The sequence below is a fragment of the Thunnus maccoyii genome, chromosome 14, assembly GCF_910596095.1.
Source record: "Thunnus maccoyii chromosome 14, fThuMac1.1, whole genome shotgun sequence".
In the NCBI taxonomy this organism is placed as follows: Eukaryota; Metazoa; Chordata; class Actinopteri; order Scombriformes; family Scombridae; genus Thunnus; species Thunnus maccoyii.
Window position 1 is genome coordinate 28,889,331 of NC_056546.1, and position 18,810 is coordinate 28,908,140.

Consider the following 18,810-nt stretch of genomic DNA (forward strand, 5'->3'; position numbering starts at 1 on the left):
ACAAAAACAGACATTCTCTCAATCCAGGATCAATTTTTGGTACCTGGTTTTTGAGACCTGGTCCTCAGATGGCAGGAAGGGGTTGTTGACGGTTGCGGAGGAGGTGTTACCGAATGCTGTTAGGCCCAAGAGTTTGATCTGGGACAGACCCAGGGTGCTGGCATCACGGGGCCGGTGCAGCCTCAGACAAACAGCTGATGCAACCTCTGCCTTTACCAGCTGGATCTTAATGTATGTCAGGCCGCTGGTGATGACTGGTGTGGAGAGCGGCAACATGTTGACCCCGTCAGCGCTGATCTCCACTGACACAGAGGATGGGCAGGCTGGTTGGCAGGAGGGAGAAAGAGAAATCTCTGCTGAGTTTTCATCCAAGTGAGAGGGAAAAACTTTTGTTTGTTGCAAATGTAATATTTAAAGTTAAATTACACTTTCCAAAACACTTCAAACTATATATTTTTGAATTTATTTCTGTGAATCAGTTGGGTGCTACTGACTGGCTAGAGAAGCGAGGTGTGGCTGGATGTGGAGCTCCTTCAACAGCACGGCGGCAGGAAGGTGGATGGTGAGATCACACCAGGCCTCCTCTGGTAGGAAGATGTAGGACCAGGCTGCTGAACGGGCCCGGCGGTGGGGTGGCGTGGCTTGGAGGAGGACCTCTGCTGGTTGCGCTGTGGGGCTGCTGGATGTGATGGTGCCTGTGAAGAGCAGAAGACATCATTTAGAATCCAAAAAAAAAGTTGATTAATGGATCAATACTGTCCAAAAGTAAGTGACAAATTCCAAAGTAACTGAAAACACCTAAAGGGGCGAAGTTGTGGAGTCCCTCTGCGTTGTCTGGCTCTGAGGTCATCACTCGGGCTTTGAGGTTCCCATCTGCTGCCTTTCCAGGACCTGAATCTAAGAACTTCATGATGGTGGACACCATGCTGCGTGCTGTGTTCACAATTGCCCGGGTGCTGGTCACCATGTTGTTACATATCAACTGTACACCACCTGGTCAGGGACAAGGAAGATATATGAACCTGCATATCTTTAAGAACCACAGCTATAAATAAAATCTCCCACAACATGGTAGAGCTAGACCAAGATCAATCCCAGACAAATATGCAGCCAGTTAAACTTTTGTCACTTAGATTGAAGGTTGGGGTAACTGAAGTTGAGGTTAAGAAGCACAATGAAGTTCTGTGTATACACCCACCCATGTCATGGAAGGCCTTGAGAGCCTCACTGGTGTCCAACACTCGGAGGATGAACCAGAGAAGAGGCTCTGACAGCTGACAGGTGGAAAGAGACCCCTACAAAATGTAACATTAAAAACACGTGTTCACAATTTGTTCCGAGAGGTATTGTCATATCTAATCACTACGGCGTCAGTCATGCTCACCTGTCGGCCCATGTATCCACAGGCCATGTATGTGAGGATGGGCTGTAACATGACCTGGACAGAGGTGGCCCTCTTGCTGAGGGTGGTGAGGATGGTGAAGAGGCCGTCACCCACTGAGATGGCATCCAGACCGCCATGGAAGTTCTCATGTTTGGTCAGGTGGAGACCGCTGGCTCCTGAAGAACGGAGAGGACCGTCAGCTTGCAGCAGGCGGGATGTAGCTCAAATTATTATCAACCTTTTCAAGTTTCTCTTGCTTTGCTGAGCATGTTAGCAAACATTTGCCTATTTTAGCATTCGTTTGGAGTTGTGTTTGTGTTCACCTGATGAAGTACAATGATCACTCTTTTTCTGGTGTCTACCAACTCCTGAGAAAAATATCTCGCTCTTTAACTGCTAAATGCTTCATTGTGTTTACCGGCTCGGTGCTACCTTTTTCTGTCTGCTGTCTGTGTCAGTGACTGAGAGAGTGAACAAGAAATGTAAAGTTGCGGAAAATCAAAACGATGAGCAAAAAAACGCTGAAATGCCCGACACATCTGACAACAGTGATATCTCTGTGGGTTCATCTTACCTATGATCATAGCCATGGCACTGCTGTTGCACTGGCCCAGTGCAGACAAGATCTGGCTCATTATCTGCTGGTTGGCTAGCACCAGGTCAGCCACACCTGCAGGAGGACCCTGACTGGACGTGGATCCTCCAGCCACGCTTTCCTTGCTGCCACAGACTTTCTCCTCGTCCGACACGCTGCTATCAGCTGCTCCGCTGCCGGCCGGCGGCAGCCGTCCGCTGTATTCTCTGTCTCCGGAAAGAGGCAGCTGCACCAGCACATTGACCAGCTTGAGAAGGTCAAACATCAACTGGTCCCGTGTGGTCTCGCCACAGACAGCTTTTGCGTCTCCTGGCCGGATAATGTTGGCAAACAGACCGCCGAAACAAGCCCGGGCGCCCACAGAGCTGTCTGAACCGCTTCGTGAAACCAGCTTGTCAGAGCAGGTGATGTAGTGGTGAACCAAGAATGTGATGGACTCGATGACGGAGGAGATGGTTGCCACTGACACCACCTCAAAGTTTTGCTCTAGAGTAAACTCCAGCAGCTTCACCTGGGCATCCAGCGGCCCCTGGCCTGACTGGAACGGACCCCTGAAAGGTCAGGACGAACCATTAGTTCCACTCTAAGTACATCTACTTACATTTCTCATGTTGTGAATATTGTCAAAATGACTGATTACACTCTAACATGCAAACATTGATGGAAAATACCTTTTCCAAGAAGTGACAGCATACCTCTCAGTAGACAGGATGTGCATGAGTTTGAGCAGGAACTCGCTGAACATCTGTGGACAGGTGGAGGACAGGTGGACCTGCAGGCGGCTCAAAAACTCGTGCATGGCCTGAGTGGCGGTGGGTCCCACCTGAGAGCTGTGCTGGCTTGTTCCATTGGTGCTGCTGCCGGACAGGAAGCGCACCAGGACATGAACCAGGGTGGGGTCACACACCATCTGCTGTGCTGTGCTTTCCTGAGTGCTCATCCCGTTGCTGGAGACTGGAAGTTAAGGCAGGTTTTATAGAAATCATTCAACTCCAGAGAATTGTAGAATTATAAGGGGAAAAAACATACTGTGAAGCATTCAGATCCTTCAACTTTCACCTTCCACATTTTGTTCAAAAACAAGTTCTTGGTTTTTTGATTTAATTCTTATCCTCCATGAGGCTCTTTCCAATTACTGTAGTACAAACTGAAAAGACCTAAAACTTGACTGACATAGTCATCACAGTTGTCCAAGTTACTGTATATTATTTTCTTGTAATGTATTTTTGAGCAGGGGGTATTTTACTCATCAATCCACCTTGATGGTACATTCAAGGATGCTCTGACATCCAAATTTTAAGAACTGAATGCAGAAAAACATGCTATGATGTAGCAAATCAAACCTTTAAAACAACCAATAAGAAAACATGGACATTTCTGTGAGAATTATGTGAATCTGGGACTGAATTCAGGAGACACACGTCTTCAGGCTAAAAGTTAGGAAAAACTTCTTACAATAATGGAGCTATCAGCCGTAACTTTAGAACTCCTTCAATGTTTTGGTTTAAGCATGATTCACAAAGCAGTTTAGTTCTAAAACCAGAAATCCTAAATCAGACAGGAGTCAGAGGCAGCTGTATTAATATTTTCTAATTGTTTTGCATCCCCTAATATAACTCCTGACGGTCCTGACGCTCTGCAGTGTGAAATTCTTCTTCTCACTCTTGGGTTACGCATAAGGTTGCTATATGAAGTAGTTTGAGGGTGTCAATTATGCTAATGATCAAATCTCACAAACACACACCTCATGAAGGGGCGGCATTCGTCTAGTTAAAATGGGCAATTTATGAAGTTCAGTCATTTAAGAGAGTTTAGTGAAACTGACTTGTTGTATGAACAAACTTCACAGAAAAAATAAGAGATTAAGGGTTAGCATGAGGCCTCATGACTTAAGTTTAATTACTTTTTTCATGAAACATGATGTCATCCACCCAGTCCTTTAGCTTAGTTTAGGAGTTCTCTCTGAAGTGTGACTATCTGACTGGGTTCTTCCACTTTTTAAGGGTGTTGATGACACACTGAACAAAACCAGTGATAATAGAGTACTGACCACAGGCTGGCATGTTTGTCATCAGGGTGAGAGAGTGCAGCACCAGGCACCACGTTCTCAGGGAGGTGTTGGGGTACCACGCCAGCACGGTGAGGAAACTGCTGATGGATGCTGGACACACACAAACAGACAGAAGAGATACATTTAAATAACTCAACTAAAAAAAAACTCTTTGGTCTTGTACACTCAAAACTCTACAGTTCTACATAACAGGTGGTAAGAAGGAGAGACAGTGTGGTGGAGTCCTGACCTTGGTTGAGTGGGATGGTGGGCACTCTGCTGGCGTTGAACAGGAAGATGTCTGATCCGCTCTCTTCACTGCCACCAGAGCATGTGTTGAGACTGAGTGTTAACCACAGCTGCAGCAGAGACTCCAGCTGAGAAGAAAAAAAAAATCAGTTCACTTTGCTTTCTGTTAAGACTTTATATGCACTGAGTTGAGTTTACAGTGACGAATGAGTGAATCTCCAGTAAATGTGCAGGTTATTCAGCATCAAAACCTTGGTATGAAGTTTCTTAGGACCCAGACTTTGGGATTAATGTACAGCATTTGTGTCACCTCTGCAGGTGACTCTGCTGCTTTGTAATCAAATCTAAATATTTTCATAAAACACTTGAAATTGTTAAAGTGGAAATTCACTGAATGAGAGGATTTAATGAAAGCGAGTGTTTAGTGAAAATGATTCCATGGTGCAGAGGCTCGTGAATTTTGCTTTCCATTTTCTTCCCAAGTTGAAGATTTTAGGTGGAGCAGCTGATAACAGCACAGCATGGTGTGGTGTTGTTGTCTACTGAAACTTAAGCTAAATTCCATAGAAATATTTACCATTTTTTAGAATATAACATGTATTTTTATGGCATTTAAATTCCTAAATTCTAAATGTGAAACAGGATTAGCTTCAAAACAAAAATGTCCTAGAGTGGCCAAGTCAGGAGTGCAGACTTCAATCCAATCCAGGATTTGTGGCAAGAAAACTGCTGATCATTCTAGGCTCACAAACTTTTGAGCTTTGAATATTTGAATCTAATGTGCTGAATTGTAGTTTCCAACAGAGCGTGTGCTGACCTGTACGTGGTGGACCTGCAGCATGGAGAAGAGCTTGTTGAAGCAGGCACTCAGCATGGGGATGGAGGAAGGCTGGACCATCAGGCTGCTGCCTGGAGGAGAGCCTCCTCCATGGAGAGCCCTCAGCAGGGAGTCATCCGTCCCATTTGTGGCCTGGCTCACTGGAAGCACACATTCATATATATTTTGTCACTTACTAACAAGAATTTTTTTTTTTTAAATGACCATTTCTTACTTTCTGCGATATTCTGTGGTTACCTGTGGATGAGCTTGAAGTGAGGGCCTGTAGGATGGAGTCAGCTTGTAGAGTTGCCATCATTTTGAGCATGAGTTCAGCCTGCTGCTCCAGACCCACCTCTAGCCGGGCGTCCAGTGCTGTCAAACACAGAGGCAGAACAGCAAAGGTCATCTAGAGAGGTCAAGACTGGAGAGAAATATATATTGTTCAGGCAAAATCCAGCCTGTGCTTACCCTGTGACACGGACACTGACAGACCCTGTGACCCGGGCTTTTCAGCAGCAACTGGAGGTTTGGACACTGGGATCCCAACTCCTCCAATGTAAGGGTTGTACCCATATGTTCCATAGTCAGCACCCCAGTAGTCATACCAGGTGCTGCTTATAGGCTGAGAACAGATGTGAGAAGGAGGGGATGAGAAACATGAGGACAAGAATAATAACAGTCTGTCAACAGATTAAGTTTCAGATCCAAAATGCTGATTTAATTGCTCAAAGTAAAATGTGTCTCAACTTAAGCTACATTTCATCATTACATCAATTCAAAACTATTCAAAATAAAGCAGAGAAATCACTTTACCTTTACAATGTCCTCATACAGTAATTCTCAAGTTTAGTTTCTGTGACGCTTCAGTTCACTTAGCTAACAAACTAGGCAGCTTGCAAGTTGGTCAACTTTGCACAGTAACGTGAATGTAAAGCTCCTGGTGCACTGTTAGCTTGTGTTCTCTCTCTGCTGCTAACAATAGTTCACAAATGAGTGTTGACTTTGAGCAAGAGAACATTTAAGTACAGGGTTCAAGTGAATGATTTATAATTCTACAGTTAGTTTAAAGAAACTGCAGGAAGCTATAGGGCAGGTTTCAGGGAAAATCATTTTGTTTAAATATCAAAGGCTTATTATTGACAGACATATGTGAGTATCTTCCATTTAGGGTACAACCAGAGGCCTATAGCACCAATTAGACTAAAAAATGACATATTATTTGTAACTAATTCATTTTTAGTCTAAAAATGTCAAAAATAAAGTATGTACAACACATGCAGGCTAACAGAAACTCTAAGTTGGCCTATTACTTTTATTATACCAAACACATAACACAAATTGAAGGATTTAATGAGTCACTAACATCAAACTATATGATTAGGAGGTTGTGATATGTTATGAAAAAAGTGGAATTTATGAGATAAAGTTGTAATTTTACAAGAGTTATACCAAAAATAATTATTCCATTTTATGGGGGAAAATTTCAACAATAATAATAATTTCACATAAACATCCAAATCTTTCATCGAGTGTTAAAATTATATTATATTTGAACTATTTATCATGTTTTCATCTCATAATATTAAGACTAAGTAAAATTACAAAACTGCAACTTTCCTGTGAAAGTGAAAAATATGAATTGTTGAAATATTTTAACTTTAATTATCTCACATTACCATTTTCTCATAAAATTACAACTTAATTCTTGAAATGTTATATTTTTTTCTTTTTAAACATGACTATATTGAGATTGAATTCTTGTTGATTCTCTTCTATTATTCTGACCAATGACTTTACTCTCTCAGCTGTTCTAATACTGCATTGCAGGTGTAGCTACATGGCCGTTTATTGAAGCTTCTAAAGCAGCTGCAGAGTCATTACATCAATGCACAACCCATTACAAAGTCATGACAGAGAGAATAACAGAAGAACGTCATCATCAACCTACCTTAAACACTTTGGCAGCGAGAGGATCTTTTTCCAAATCAATATCTAAAGGATCAATATCAACATCCATCAGGTCTTGTAGCAAGTCAAAGTCTATGTCTTTATCTTTTTCCAAAGATGACAGAGGTGGAGCACCTTTGGATAATGAAAACAGCTTTAATATTGCCAAGCAAGCACACTACCAAAACATACAAGCAAGAAAAGTCTTTCTTTAGCACGTTACTGGGCAATTTTAATGCCGATCAAGCTGTTAGCTCCTCAACTCCTAAAGCGGAGGGAGAGTCCAGGCACAAGACACAGGAATGACCCAATTCACTCTTTCCCTTTATATCATCACACATATTATTAACTATACACTAAAATAATGCAAGCGTCATAATGACACTTCTACTTCAAACTCCCCACAATGGCTCTGAATCTACATGTCTGAACTCCCACTCCTGCAGGCAGAACTAATACAATAATAATATACATACAACCATTCTGTCGAGAAAACAGTAAACATGCATCTATGAACAAAAAAAGAAGAACATTTTACCAGACAAATAATAAATATTGCTGTGATACAAAGTGTGGGTTCATATCAACATCAGTGTGGTGTTTGTGGGAGGTGTGGAGAATGGACGGGGCTACCCACGCACTTTGGAATACTGAGGAGGTCCCTGTAGTACCTGCGATGATATCAGGCACCAGGGCCTCGTCAATGCTCTCTACCAGAGGGATGGGTGCCGGCTGGGGCAGGGAGTCGTCCGAATCCACCCCCGCTGAGGAGGACAAGGCCCCGGCCTCCTCACCCACCGCCACTTCATCCATGCCGTCCAGAGAGCCCGGAGACAGCAGTTCACCTGAGATAGATCACAAAGTTTACACTTGTTCTGGATTAACAGGTTTATAGATACAATCAGATATAATTATGAATCTACAAAACCACTCCAATTCAAGAGACACTCATTTCCAGCATGGTCCCGACATGTTTAAAGACACAAAACATGTGATGTAAAAATGACATTAAAGTACACAATAGAATTCTAAATACCAAAACTAGCTTCCTGTATTGGTCAGCTTTCAGGATTTGTAAGAGTATGAGCGACGTCACTGATATATTTCCCAGATGTTGCAGAATCATCTGCATACGACACAAGCTTGCAAAATAACAGCTGGCATAGCAAATATTTAAGAAAAAAAGAGCTAATTAAGTTAGAGCTACAAGTAACGATTCATTTCTTTATCAATTGTTATCTCAAATTAATAGATTCATGTCTTGGTCTATGAAACATTAGAAAATATTAAAAAGCTCAGGTGATATCTTCAAATTGTTTGTTATGAATGTCCAACAGCTGGAACCATCAAATGATTGCCTTTTTTCTTGAATAATTGCTTACACATTACTAAAATATTTACAGGTTCAATTTCTGTCCATCAAACACTTGATAATCAAGTAATTGTTTTAACTCAAAAATGAGATATGTGAAAGAAATTGAGAATTCCAGTTCATGTATGTACACCATAACTTTCAGCACGTTTCCATGCACTGTGGTAACCTGGTTACTGTAAATCTGCACATACATCAGTATATAGATATAGATCAGTAACCAGATTTCTCTCTTACCCCTGACCTGATTTTAGAAGCCTGGCTTACTGATTTGAACTGTACAATCAATCATCATCAGTCAAATGTTACAACTTATTCAGGCAACTATGAGTTGCTTTCCGTTTTGGTTGGACTGTGCAGACTTATTTTAAATACGAGGATGCATCTCTCCATATAATGATCTCTCCTTTCTGCAGTTTTTTGTCATGTCACATGAGTACTTTACATGTAGACATGGCAGAGAAATCTGTATTCCTCAGGAGAAATCTACTTGGGAATATCAGATTTCTCTAATCCTCTACCCCAATTACAGTTCAATTCATTGATGTGACAGTTCAGAAATCAGCTTAGTGGAGAAAGCCGACTGTAATCCAGTTACTGAAGTGCATGTAAACACACTGTTTGACAACAATATAAAACTCTCTGTAAATCATGCATGACCAGACCAATGTAATTTCCTCTATCAAGCTTTTTTCTGTCAAAAAGATAAAGAAGACAAGTTTCAGTAGAATATGCTCCTCTAAAGCCTGATCCTAACCACGAGCAAACTAAACACACCTGCCAGGATGTCCTGCAGCATACATGTGAGGGAATATTGTGCCCAGGCGCCACCCCAGGAGATGTCTCCCCGGTTGAAGTCCGTCCCCACTAGCAGCAGCAGCAGGCGCTCCAGCTGCTGCTCAGAAACCACCTCACACAGGTGGATTGTGGGTCTGGTGGCGTTGGCTATCCTAGCCAGGACCTGAGGGGGCAACAAGAAGATGTATTTACGGATATGTACAGATTACTGGACTGAAGGAGTCCGTATATAACTGTGAGATGAATACCTTGCAGACGAAGAGCAGCAGGTCAGCGTGGCAGGTGAAGTCCATGGAGAGGAGGAAGAGGGCTAACTTCTGCACCACAGAGATGCAGCGCTCATGAGACAGTGTGAAGGGCAGGGGCTCCACTTCTGGGGCTTCTTTGGCTGTTGTGGACTCTGTGTCCAGTGTGGAGCGGGGCCATTCTGCCGTCCGTCGCAGACGGATCAGGTCTTTAAAGTGCTGAGAGAGGGAGGGAGGACAAACATAGAATTATGACGCATCAATAGATTTCATTAGAGGAGCTATACAGATTTTTCTCCAAACCAGCCCCACTTTAAATCCCACTCAATTTACATTCTTGTTAGTATTGTATTATTATTGAACAGCTATAAAAACAAGTATGTGCATTATTGATTCATGTGATGAAACCAGTGGTAGTTTAATATATACATACCATCAAATAATAACTTTTATAAAGTATACAAAAGCAACTAATTGTGATAACACTGAATTTTTTACGATCCCACAAACATCAATGAAGACATAAGACATTTAAGGAAACTTGCTTATTTGCTTTCTTGTCAAGAGCTATACGTGAAGGTCAACAGCACTCTCATGTGTCTGCATTACTGCTGGAGCTGTCCATTAACTTATCATAGCATCAAGAATGGAGGACTCACAGCTGCAGCTCCATAGCTAACACTCAGACATGACAGTGATGTCACTCCTCTCATCTCACTCTTGGCAAGAATGGGAATGAATTTTCCGAACTATTCCTTTAACATATGTAAAATGTTAATTATAGCTGTCGGTGAATTGTACTGTTAACTGTGTATCTTACTTAAATAAGGTATGGTAAATAAAAATGACACCAGAAAGTAGTTGTAAATGAAATTGACAGTCTGGGTAATAAAATAATTCATCATAAAGCTGAAATAATAGTTTGTTTTTTTGCCACTTGGGGGCAGTACAACCAGCTGTAAACAAAACCCTAATATAATATCATCATACAAAAACTCTATGATAAATTTGTTAGCAAACACTCAACAGACACAGAAGAACATTAGCATTTATCTGGACTTGTGTTTGTGTCCACATGTTAGCTCTGTTTTGGTCTCCACCAACTCCTGAGAAAAACATCTGGCTCCCCTGGCTGGTCTCTAACTCTTGTCTGCTGTTTGGTGCTGGGCAGGTAATGTACTGTCAGTTCTAACAGCTGCCTGATGCTGCTGGAAACCAGCTTGATGAGAGTAGTGAATATGAACTAATACAGTCATTAGTGCGCTATGAGCTCTGTGCAGCAGTAAATGATGAGCTGCTCACCTTTGATGTGGCTTGTTTGAGCTTGGCCTGCTCCACCAGCAGTTTGTAGGAGGAGCCTTTGTTGCTTTGGATCTTCTCCTTCTCGATCTGCTCCACCAAAGCTTTCTGTTTTGCTTTCAATAGATTTAACTGCTACAATAAAAAGGGCACGATAAACATACGCACTGCAAAAAGCAGACAACTCATCTCATGCTGCAGCTTCATGAGAGGTGCAAAGGAGTCAAACACAGATCTGACAGACTTGTATGTACATTATCATATATTTTTATATTTAAAAATTTGGCTGTTCAAAACACACATTTGTGAGTGTGGGTTTAAAGGTGTGTTGGTGTTGGAGTGAGACACATTTACCTGCTTGTGGTGGACAAGCTGCTTGCGGATCTTGCGGGAGTAGAGTCTGTCCAGGCTGCTGCTGCCTTTAGCGGACCTGCTGGAGTTCTGAGACTGAAGGCTGTTATTGATGAAGCTCCACTGAATGCCTGGAAGATAGATCCCCGCCAAAAAAAAAGAGTTAAATCACGCATACAATCACAAACACACCAAGTGCTGGACTAAAATTTACATTTTGGAAGAAAATGTGATGTGTTTGCTAAGAGCAAACACATCACATTACATTGCTGGAAGCAGCTGAGGAAGAGTGTGTTAAGAGTGCTTTGAAAAAACGTGTATTGTATCAAAGTCTTACAATAAGAGCCTACTCAAGCCAACTCTCCTACAACACAAATGAGATCCGAGCAGCATTAGATATAAAATGGTGATCAATCATTTGTCAATGACATTACATTTTTTTCCTGTTCTTTGGACTTTACAACTTCAGAAAGTAAAGCTGTTGTGGAATGAAACATGTACATTGTAGGTAGAGCTGCAACGATTAATCCATGAATTGCCAACTATTAAATTAATTGCCAACTATTTTGAGGACTGATTAATCGGGTTGAGTCATTTTTTATGAAAAAAAAAGTCCAGATTCTCTGGTTCCAGCTTCTTAAATGTGAGTATTTTCTGGTTTCTTTAGTCCTCTATGAGAGTAAAGTGAATATCTTTGGACTGTTGTGGACAAAACAAGACATTTCAAGACATCACCATGGGCTCTGGGAAACAGTGAGCAACATTTTATGGACCCAACAACTAATCGATTAATCGAGAAAATAATCAACAGATTAATCGATAATGAAAGTAATGGTTAAAGTTAAATCATGAAGTTTTAAGGACAGTTATGCAGTTCATGTACCTGTAAAACTTCTCTCCCGCTCTTTTCCTCCAAGGTGCTTCTTCCCACCTGAGGCTTCATCTTCTATACTGGCTACATAGTCCAACAGTCTAGAAACCAACATCACCACCCAGCTGATCATGGGGATATCCAAAACACCTGGAAAACACACACATAACCAAACTCATGTGTACATTGCTTTGGACAAAAGCATCTGCCAAATGACTAACTGTTAATGTACATATTCACAAAGACGTACAACCCTTTCTGTAATTTCTGCTCCAGAAAATGTCTGGAAATGCACATTTACAACAGTGATGATGGCTGCTTTACCTTCAGTCCTGCGCTGGGCAGCAGCTTGTGGCTGCTGTAGTGGAGACAGCAGACTGTCCAGGAGGTTGAGGAGACCCTCCAACACACCACTGTTGCTTAGAGATCTTTGGCCAATGCAGGACAGGAGCATGAACACCCTGAGATGAAGAGAGATGGAAAATACTAAGTCACTATCTGCAGCATCCAACACTGCCTGCACATAAGCTTTTTCATCATCTTCAACATCAAGCAGTAAAACTTGGGGGGCACGTGTATGGAATGTTATGGTCCCTACCTGTCCTGGGGGAAGATGAGCAGCTGCTCAGAGTTGTAGAGCTCCTGCAATACGTTGGAGAGGAACTGACCCCACCAGCGCTCGCCTCCACACAGCTGCACCAGCAGCAGGCCGGCGTGAAGACGGATCTTAGGCGTCCCGCTGATGCAAAGGTGTTTGAAGAGCTCCTCGCAGGCCTGGGCATGGAAGGTACTCTGGAGCACCGAGGGCACCGAGTGGCCTGAAAACAAACCGACGCATGAGTGAATGAGGTGTGAATCAGGATGCTCTCCATCTTCCACGGGTTTTATTAAGGGAACATAACAGCTGTCCAGTTCCCTGCTTACCGTTGTTGGAGTGGAGCAGGCTGAGCAGTGTGTCCAGCAGGTAGCGGATGATGGTCCTCAGCTGCTCTGTGGAGGAGTTGTGGACCAGCTCCTGGGCCTCCGGAGCCCCGGCTGTGGGGAGCGACTTGCGGCTGGCGCCCAGTGACACGCGCAGCCTCTGGACGGCGTGGTGAGCCAGGTTGAGTTGCAGCTGCAGCTGGATGCAGTCCTGGTAGGCTGAGAAGACGCGCTGGTCCTCCTCCACCACCTTGTCTGGTTTACGTAAGAAGTACTGGGCGTTGTTGGCGCTGTTGAGAGGCGGCAAGTCGATGTTCTGCAGGAGGGTCTCCAGCCGATGGCAAGCTAGATTGTACCTGATGAACAAGAGGAGAGGACAGATTTTATCAACCCATAAAATAAAATCCCAAATGTTACGGCATGGCCAGTGTCACAAAGAAGTTTCCCATATATATTTGTTCCTATTTTAGGCCACATTTAAAAATCTCTCTTTTTCACTAATGCTTGAGGAAATGACTAATCTAGAGAGCAGATTTTATTATCATTAATTAGAAGTCAGTCAACCCAACAAACTGGTATTGCAGTTGGAATATGAAAGTGCTGGAGTTGATGTACTTCCTGTCATACCTGCACTGGATGTCTTCCTGCAGAGCCACCATCATGGTCAAGTGCTGATCCACATCCGGCTGACTGGCTGCCTCGCTCTCGCCCCGCAGAGGATCGTGCATCAGCTTCAGTTCACTCTCCCATGGCAAGATGTATGTGTGGCCATAGTAGAAGCCCAGCGGGATCTTTGCCCGAGCATTGGTGCTGCCGTAGCGACCAATCACAGTGATCTGAGGGTTGTAGACAGGAAACAAAGAGAAGAACCTCAAATCATTGTGGTAGACTACTTGAAAACTTAAAAATATTAGGTCAGCTGTCATGCAACTATCCAAAGCAAAATACAGACAGACAGACAGACCTTCATGAATCTGCAAACAGGAGGTGGCAGCAGGTCGTGAAGAATGAGAGAATGGGTGCTGATGTCGGTGGCCACCACCAGCCTGCGGCCGTCCACCTCCTCACCCAGCGTCCAGATGTCTATAGATAGAGAGGCCAGGTCCCCACAGGTCGGGATCAGAGCATCAGTCAGCAGGACGGGACGGCCGAAGTCCAGCGTGACAAAGCGACGAGCTCCTGGGAGAAAGGGATAGGAGAAACAAAAAGCTCAGTCTGGAGAAACCTGACTTGACTGACCTGAGATGTTCAAGATTGTTTAATGAAACTGAAACATTATTGCCTTCATTGGACAGTGAGCAGTGGAGAGAGAGAGAGATGGGTATGACATGCAACAACGGTCGCTGGCTGGAATAGAACTAGGGATGTTGTGGTTAAGTGGCACAAGCATTTACCATTCAGCTACTGGGACGTATTATTTATTTTCTTTAAGAAAAAAAAAAAAAAAAACACTTTTTTTTCTCCCAAAACTGTTTCAAACATTGGATTTCACTAGATACAAGTCTGTGTTAGTAGATATTTTCAACCACCAGTCAGCTGATAAATATGGAATATTTCTAAATGACATACCAGAATGCATCCGCTCTATGATGATGGACTGGTGCGGAGGAGGCTGCAGGAAGTGAGATGCCTGGGAAATGGCCAAAGCCAGACCGCTGCCCATGGGACTCTGTGGCAAAAAGATAACATTCAAAAAAATTTAAAAAAAAAAAAAAAAAAAAAAGGAACTTGAAAGATTTTCTCATTTTTGAACAAAACTAGAAATATGGCCTCAGGGTTGTCTGCCTCCACCAACCAGTCAGGTTACAGTTTACATCCATGTCTGTCTAGACTCATAATATTTGTGGTGAAGGAATTTAATAAAAAAGGTATTAAGTGTATTTTCCTTGTATGTGTTCACATGTTTGGCATAAAAACCACACTTTTATTATTCACTTGAACTGATGTATAGAACAATTACACCAACTCTACTTAGTTTGGAAGCCATTCTAATAACTAAATAATAACTAACAACTAACACCTTATTCATATTTAGAGAAACATAAGCATGGGGGAAAAATAAATATGTTTTTGTATAAATCTGGGGATGGGGATTATATGCTGTAATGATATAATAATAATGTTTTCCATATCATTTGGTCAATGTATATCACAATATAGATTCATTTGATGTTTCAGTTGCTCTTAAAGATTCTCTTAGGGTTGAGATGCTAGTAGTCAGAACCTGAAAAATGACCAAGAATTGTAAGAGTTGCAAAAAGACGATCTATTTATTAGACAAAAATAAACTAAAATCTTCTGTCTTGTCAGTAGATACCCACCCTATAGGAGAGGTGCCAGCTATGATTAACTCAGCATCAAGCTGCATGTTACTAACCGGCTTGGCTTTTTGGGTGTTCTTGTGTGCAGCCAGGTTGACAGGCCCGGGGTCCATCATGGAGCCGGGGAACAGGTGAGCCAGCTCAGCACTGAAGGCCGCTGACACCGCCTCGTTGGGCGGCGTGAGAGGAGGAGTCATGAAGAGGGGCGTGGTTTTAGGTGTCGGCGGGATGACGTCAGAGGGGTGAATGAAGAAGCCCGGAGCAGAGGAGGGGTTGGAAGGCACAGAGTTGTGGATGGGCCCCACACCAGAGGCAGCGGCAGCTGCAGAGGTGGTCTGATGCAGCTTGGCCTCCAGCTTGGCCTTCTGTTCAGCAGACACAGCGAGGATTCACAAACCACAAGATCAAAACACCCCACTGCTATTATAGCAGCAACAACCTCCAGACAATCTACATCTGCACTTCCTTAGTTAGTCGATTAATTAATTTAAGTCGATTAAAGTCAGTTGGCAACTATTCAATTAATCAACCACTATTTAGATCATCAATTAATTGTTTTGAGACGTTTTTTATTTTTAAAAAAGTCCAAATTCTCTGATTCAAGTTTTTTAAATGTGAATATTTTCTGGTTCTTTAGTCTATGACAGTAAACTATATATCTTTGGGTTGTGGACTGTTGGTCCGGACAAAACAAGACATTTGAGGACGTCACTTTGGGCTTTGGGAAACAGTGATCAACATTTTCTGACGTTTTATGGACCAAACAACTAATCGATTGATCAAGAAAATAATCAATGAAAATAATCATTACTTAGAGCCATAATTAGGAGTGGTGAAAAAAAGGTAGAGAACAAGAAAAATAGAGAAAAAAACTACAGAAAAACCAACCACTACTAGAGAATCAGTTCAACAAATCTGGGCACCAGTGTCATTGTTATGACATGGTAAAGGTTGTTCTCATAACACACTATTGGCCCTTTCCCCCTGCAGGAATGTAACAACCTGTACATACATGAACTCTATGAAGCTGTAAGACTTTGATACAAGGTTCCCTGTGTTTCCACTTTCTTTAAAAAAAACGGGATGTTTTAGATGCATGTAATTAAAAAGGCCAGAGCCAGACCAACTAAGTCATTTGTAGCTCTGTTTATTTGTTGCTAATCTTATTTAGAATCCAGGGGACTGCTGAGGCCTGCACAAACAAGCCAGTGGCCTAAAACAGAGTCCAACCTGTCAAACAACTACGTAGTTTTTCCTCCCCTGCACACATTATGATCCTTTGTTTTTCTATAATTTTGGTTCATCTTTTTAATTTTTCCCTGCACTGTTTGGCTGTGTGATGCATCATCATGCATGTCAGATACTTTGACATCTTCTCATGCATCTTTTGTTTTGTTTTGTCTTTCAACCGCTCCTGGCCAATAGAGATGCAGTATGCAGATGCAGTACTTCCGGTAACCCCAAAAAGTACCTGAAACTTGCACTATCTCTAAAGTGAAACTGTGTGAGTGTTTGTGTTGCTCTTTCACCTGCTGCTGCAGCTTCAGCAGCTGCTGCTGTTTCTCCTGCAGGACCTGCAGCTGCTGCTCGGCCGACACCATGGCGTGGGACAGCGACTGGAGCGCCACCTGGGCCGCAGAGCTAAGAGCTGTAGAAGCTTCACCAACTGTTCCTGTCGACAGGCCGCCCACCGCAGGGGTCACACCGAACGTACTCACTGCAGTCAAAGAGTAGAGTTCAGCCAATGACTGGTTCATGTGGTGAAACTTGACTCATGCTAAAGACAAGTAAAATAAAGAAGTAGTCGTGTTTACCAGTGAACATGCTGGCGTCATCGCGTTCCACCCGTGTGCCGTCACTAGTGGAGATACAAGTAAAGTGCAAAGGCTCCACCTCCAGGAGTCCTGTTAATGCTGTGAAGCTGCCCTCCGCTGCTGCACAGCTGCTCACTTTTCCATTCCCTGCAGGACAGACGACATCCAAAACAAAAGCCCATTCAAGAAAACATCAGGAGTCTCCGTTAAAAATAAATGTTGAACTCTCTCCTGCTTTTCACCATTTCACAATTACATAGTAGAGGAAGTTAAATGTACTGGTTTTTGGAGTGCTACGTCCTTTATTTGTAGCCCTTTTTTACATAGTTCCCAGTTCCCATAGTTCTTTGGTATCTTGATCTTCATTCCACAATGTGCATGTTAAAAGCTCATCAGAGTCACATGGCTGTAACATGATGTGAATCAGTGCATACATCCTACCTGAGAGGATGTCAGAGAGGTCAATCTCATCTGACTGGACTCCGATGCTGCTGTTGAAGGCATTCTTACAGGAGGAACCACTGACCTCCAGGTCAAAGAGCACCGGGTCAAACGGAGAGCTGTACAGGCCGTACCTGCAGGGAAACGGACAGGAGGGGATTGGAATAAACATTAAGGATGTAACTCCTAATGAGACAATACCAAGCAGTATATGACTGTGTAGGTGGAACTAGTTAAAGTTAATTAACTTAATACTAAGTTCTGATGAAATGCTGTGCATCACTAGCCTGCAGCGCCTCTTGAACTGAATATTTGGAGAAGTACCTGGTCTGCAGCAGTGCCTCCAGTGGGGTGAGGCGGTCCTGCAGCTGTCGAGAGATGGCTGTGAGCAGGGAGGCGCAGGCAGTGCTGCAGCCCGCCAAGTCCTCCTCCTTCACATAGTTCAGTAACACAAAGTACCAGAACACCGAGCCTGAAAGCAGACAGGGGGAGGGAGAGGTTACAAAATGAATGTTGGGGAATGAGGAAAGAGAGATGAGGGACATAAGGTGCTGTATGTTGCTCAGTTACTTACCGCCTGTTGCTGCCGCAGGCAAGTAAGGCATATTGTCTAGCAGAGCCTTCAGAAGACTCACACCGAAACCCTGCTGACTTGGTTCCCCTTTCCCATTGCTGCAGTGAGAAATAACACAACACGTTCATCATTATCTCCACATAAACCTAAAATGCAGAAAAAACTTCATCAAAGCATCATCGTTGAATTCCGACATGTTTCTTACCTGATACAAAGTGCAAGAAAGCGAGCACATTTATGCGCGATGCTCCGGCCAGCCTCGAAGAAACACATCCGCACAATATCTGTTAGCCTGGTCCGGGTTTTGGCCAGCAGGCCCTCCTTTCCTTCTCGTAAGCTGAAAACAAGCCACGGGATGTATTACTGGTCTGTGTAAAACGTCAAAGTGGAAGTAACATGCTAACTAGATGTCCTAGATGATGCTGTCTTCAGGTTCAGTCCTACCTGCAGGGTCCGTTGGTAAAAACCCCAGCCAGCCAACACAGGATGTCTAGGATGAGGCTCTGGGCATGCTCAGTGGCCGGGCTGCCTTCTGTCCGCCGGCATAGTGCATCCAGAAGCTTCTCGTGAAAGTCTGGGAACTGCAGCATAGCACAACGCTGGACCCTGAAAAGCATAGAAGAGCAAAAAACCACATTCCAGTTTAAAGTTGACTTCTACAATATGTACAGTTGAGATGAAAAACGCACAAAGGAGGAACTGTCATCTGACTCGACTGTTTTATTATTATTATTATTAACACCAGCACATGTATTCTT

General features: G+C 43.1%; 1 protein-coding gene across 7 annotated transcripts in view; it reads right to left on the bottom strand.

The window, feature by feature from the left end:
* The window catches only part of birc6 (baculoviral IAP repeat containing 6), a 125,895-nt gene that overhangs the window by 80,868 nt on the left and 26,217 nt on the right, over positions 1–18,810 (bottom strand). For 2 of the 7 annotated variants that reach the window (XM_042432637.1, XM_042432634.1), the window contains exons 18-50: positions 18,497–18,658; positions 18,258–18,389; positions 18,053–18,150; positions 17,803–17,950; positions 17,479–17,612; positions 17,038–17,184; positions 16,753–16,940; positions 15,280–15,588; positions 14,472–14,571; positions 13,867–14,081; positions 13,530–13,738; positions 12,906–13,258; positions 12,580–12,799; positions 12,306–12,442; positions 11,994–12,131; positions 11,114–11,241; positions 10,763–10,894; positions 9,464–9,679; positions 9,195–9,378; positions 7,717–7,890; positions 7,047–7,180; positions 5,567–5,720; positions 5,354–5,470; positions 5,096–5,256; positions 4,280–4,406; positions 4,030–4,140; positions 2,675–2,933; positions 1,959–2,530; positions 1,385–1,560; positions 1,199–1,295; positions 799–993; positions 495–695; positions 44–323 (exon numbers count right to left, since the gene is read on the bottom strand). In XM_042432637.1, coding sequence (XP_042288571.1) covers positions 44–323; positions 495–695; positions 799–993; positions 1,199–1,295; positions 1,385–1,560; positions 1,959–2,530; positions 2,675–2,933; positions 4,030–4,140; positions 4,280–4,406; positions 5,096–5,256; positions 5,354–5,470; positions 5,567–5,720; positions 7,047–7,180; positions 7,717–7,890; positions 9,195–9,378; positions 9,464–9,679; positions 10,763–10,894; positions 11,114–11,241; positions 11,994–12,131; positions 12,306–12,442; positions 12,580–12,799; positions 12,906–13,258; positions 13,530–13,738; positions 13,867–14,081; positions 14,472–14,571; positions 15,280–15,588; positions 16,753–16,940; positions 17,038–17,184; positions 17,479–17,612; positions 17,803–17,950; positions 18,053–18,150; positions 18,258–18,389; positions 18,497–18,658 — 6,108 coding nt within the window. Of the gene's footprint in view, positions 1–43; positions 324–494; positions 696–798; positions 994–1,198; positions 1,296–1,384; positions 1,561–1,958; positions 2,531–2,674; positions 2,934–4,029; positions 4,141–4,279; positions 4,407–5,095; positions 5,257–5,353; positions 5,471–5,566; positions 5,721–7,046; positions 7,181–7,686; positions 7,891–9,194; positions 9,379–9,463; positions 9,680–10,762; positions 10,895–11,113; positions 11,242–11,993; positions 12,132–12,305; positions 12,443–12,579; positions 12,800–12,905; positions 13,259–13,529; positions 13,739–13,866; positions 14,082–14,471; positions 14,572–15,279; positions 15,589–16,752; positions 16,941–17,037; positions 17,185–17,478; positions 17,613–17,802; positions 17,951–18,052; positions 18,151–18,257; positions 18,390–18,496; positions 18,659–18,810 lie in introns of all 7 variants that reach the window. The other 5 variants (XM_042432632.1, XM_042432630.1, XM_042432631.1 and 2 more) reach the window with 4 other exon arrangements.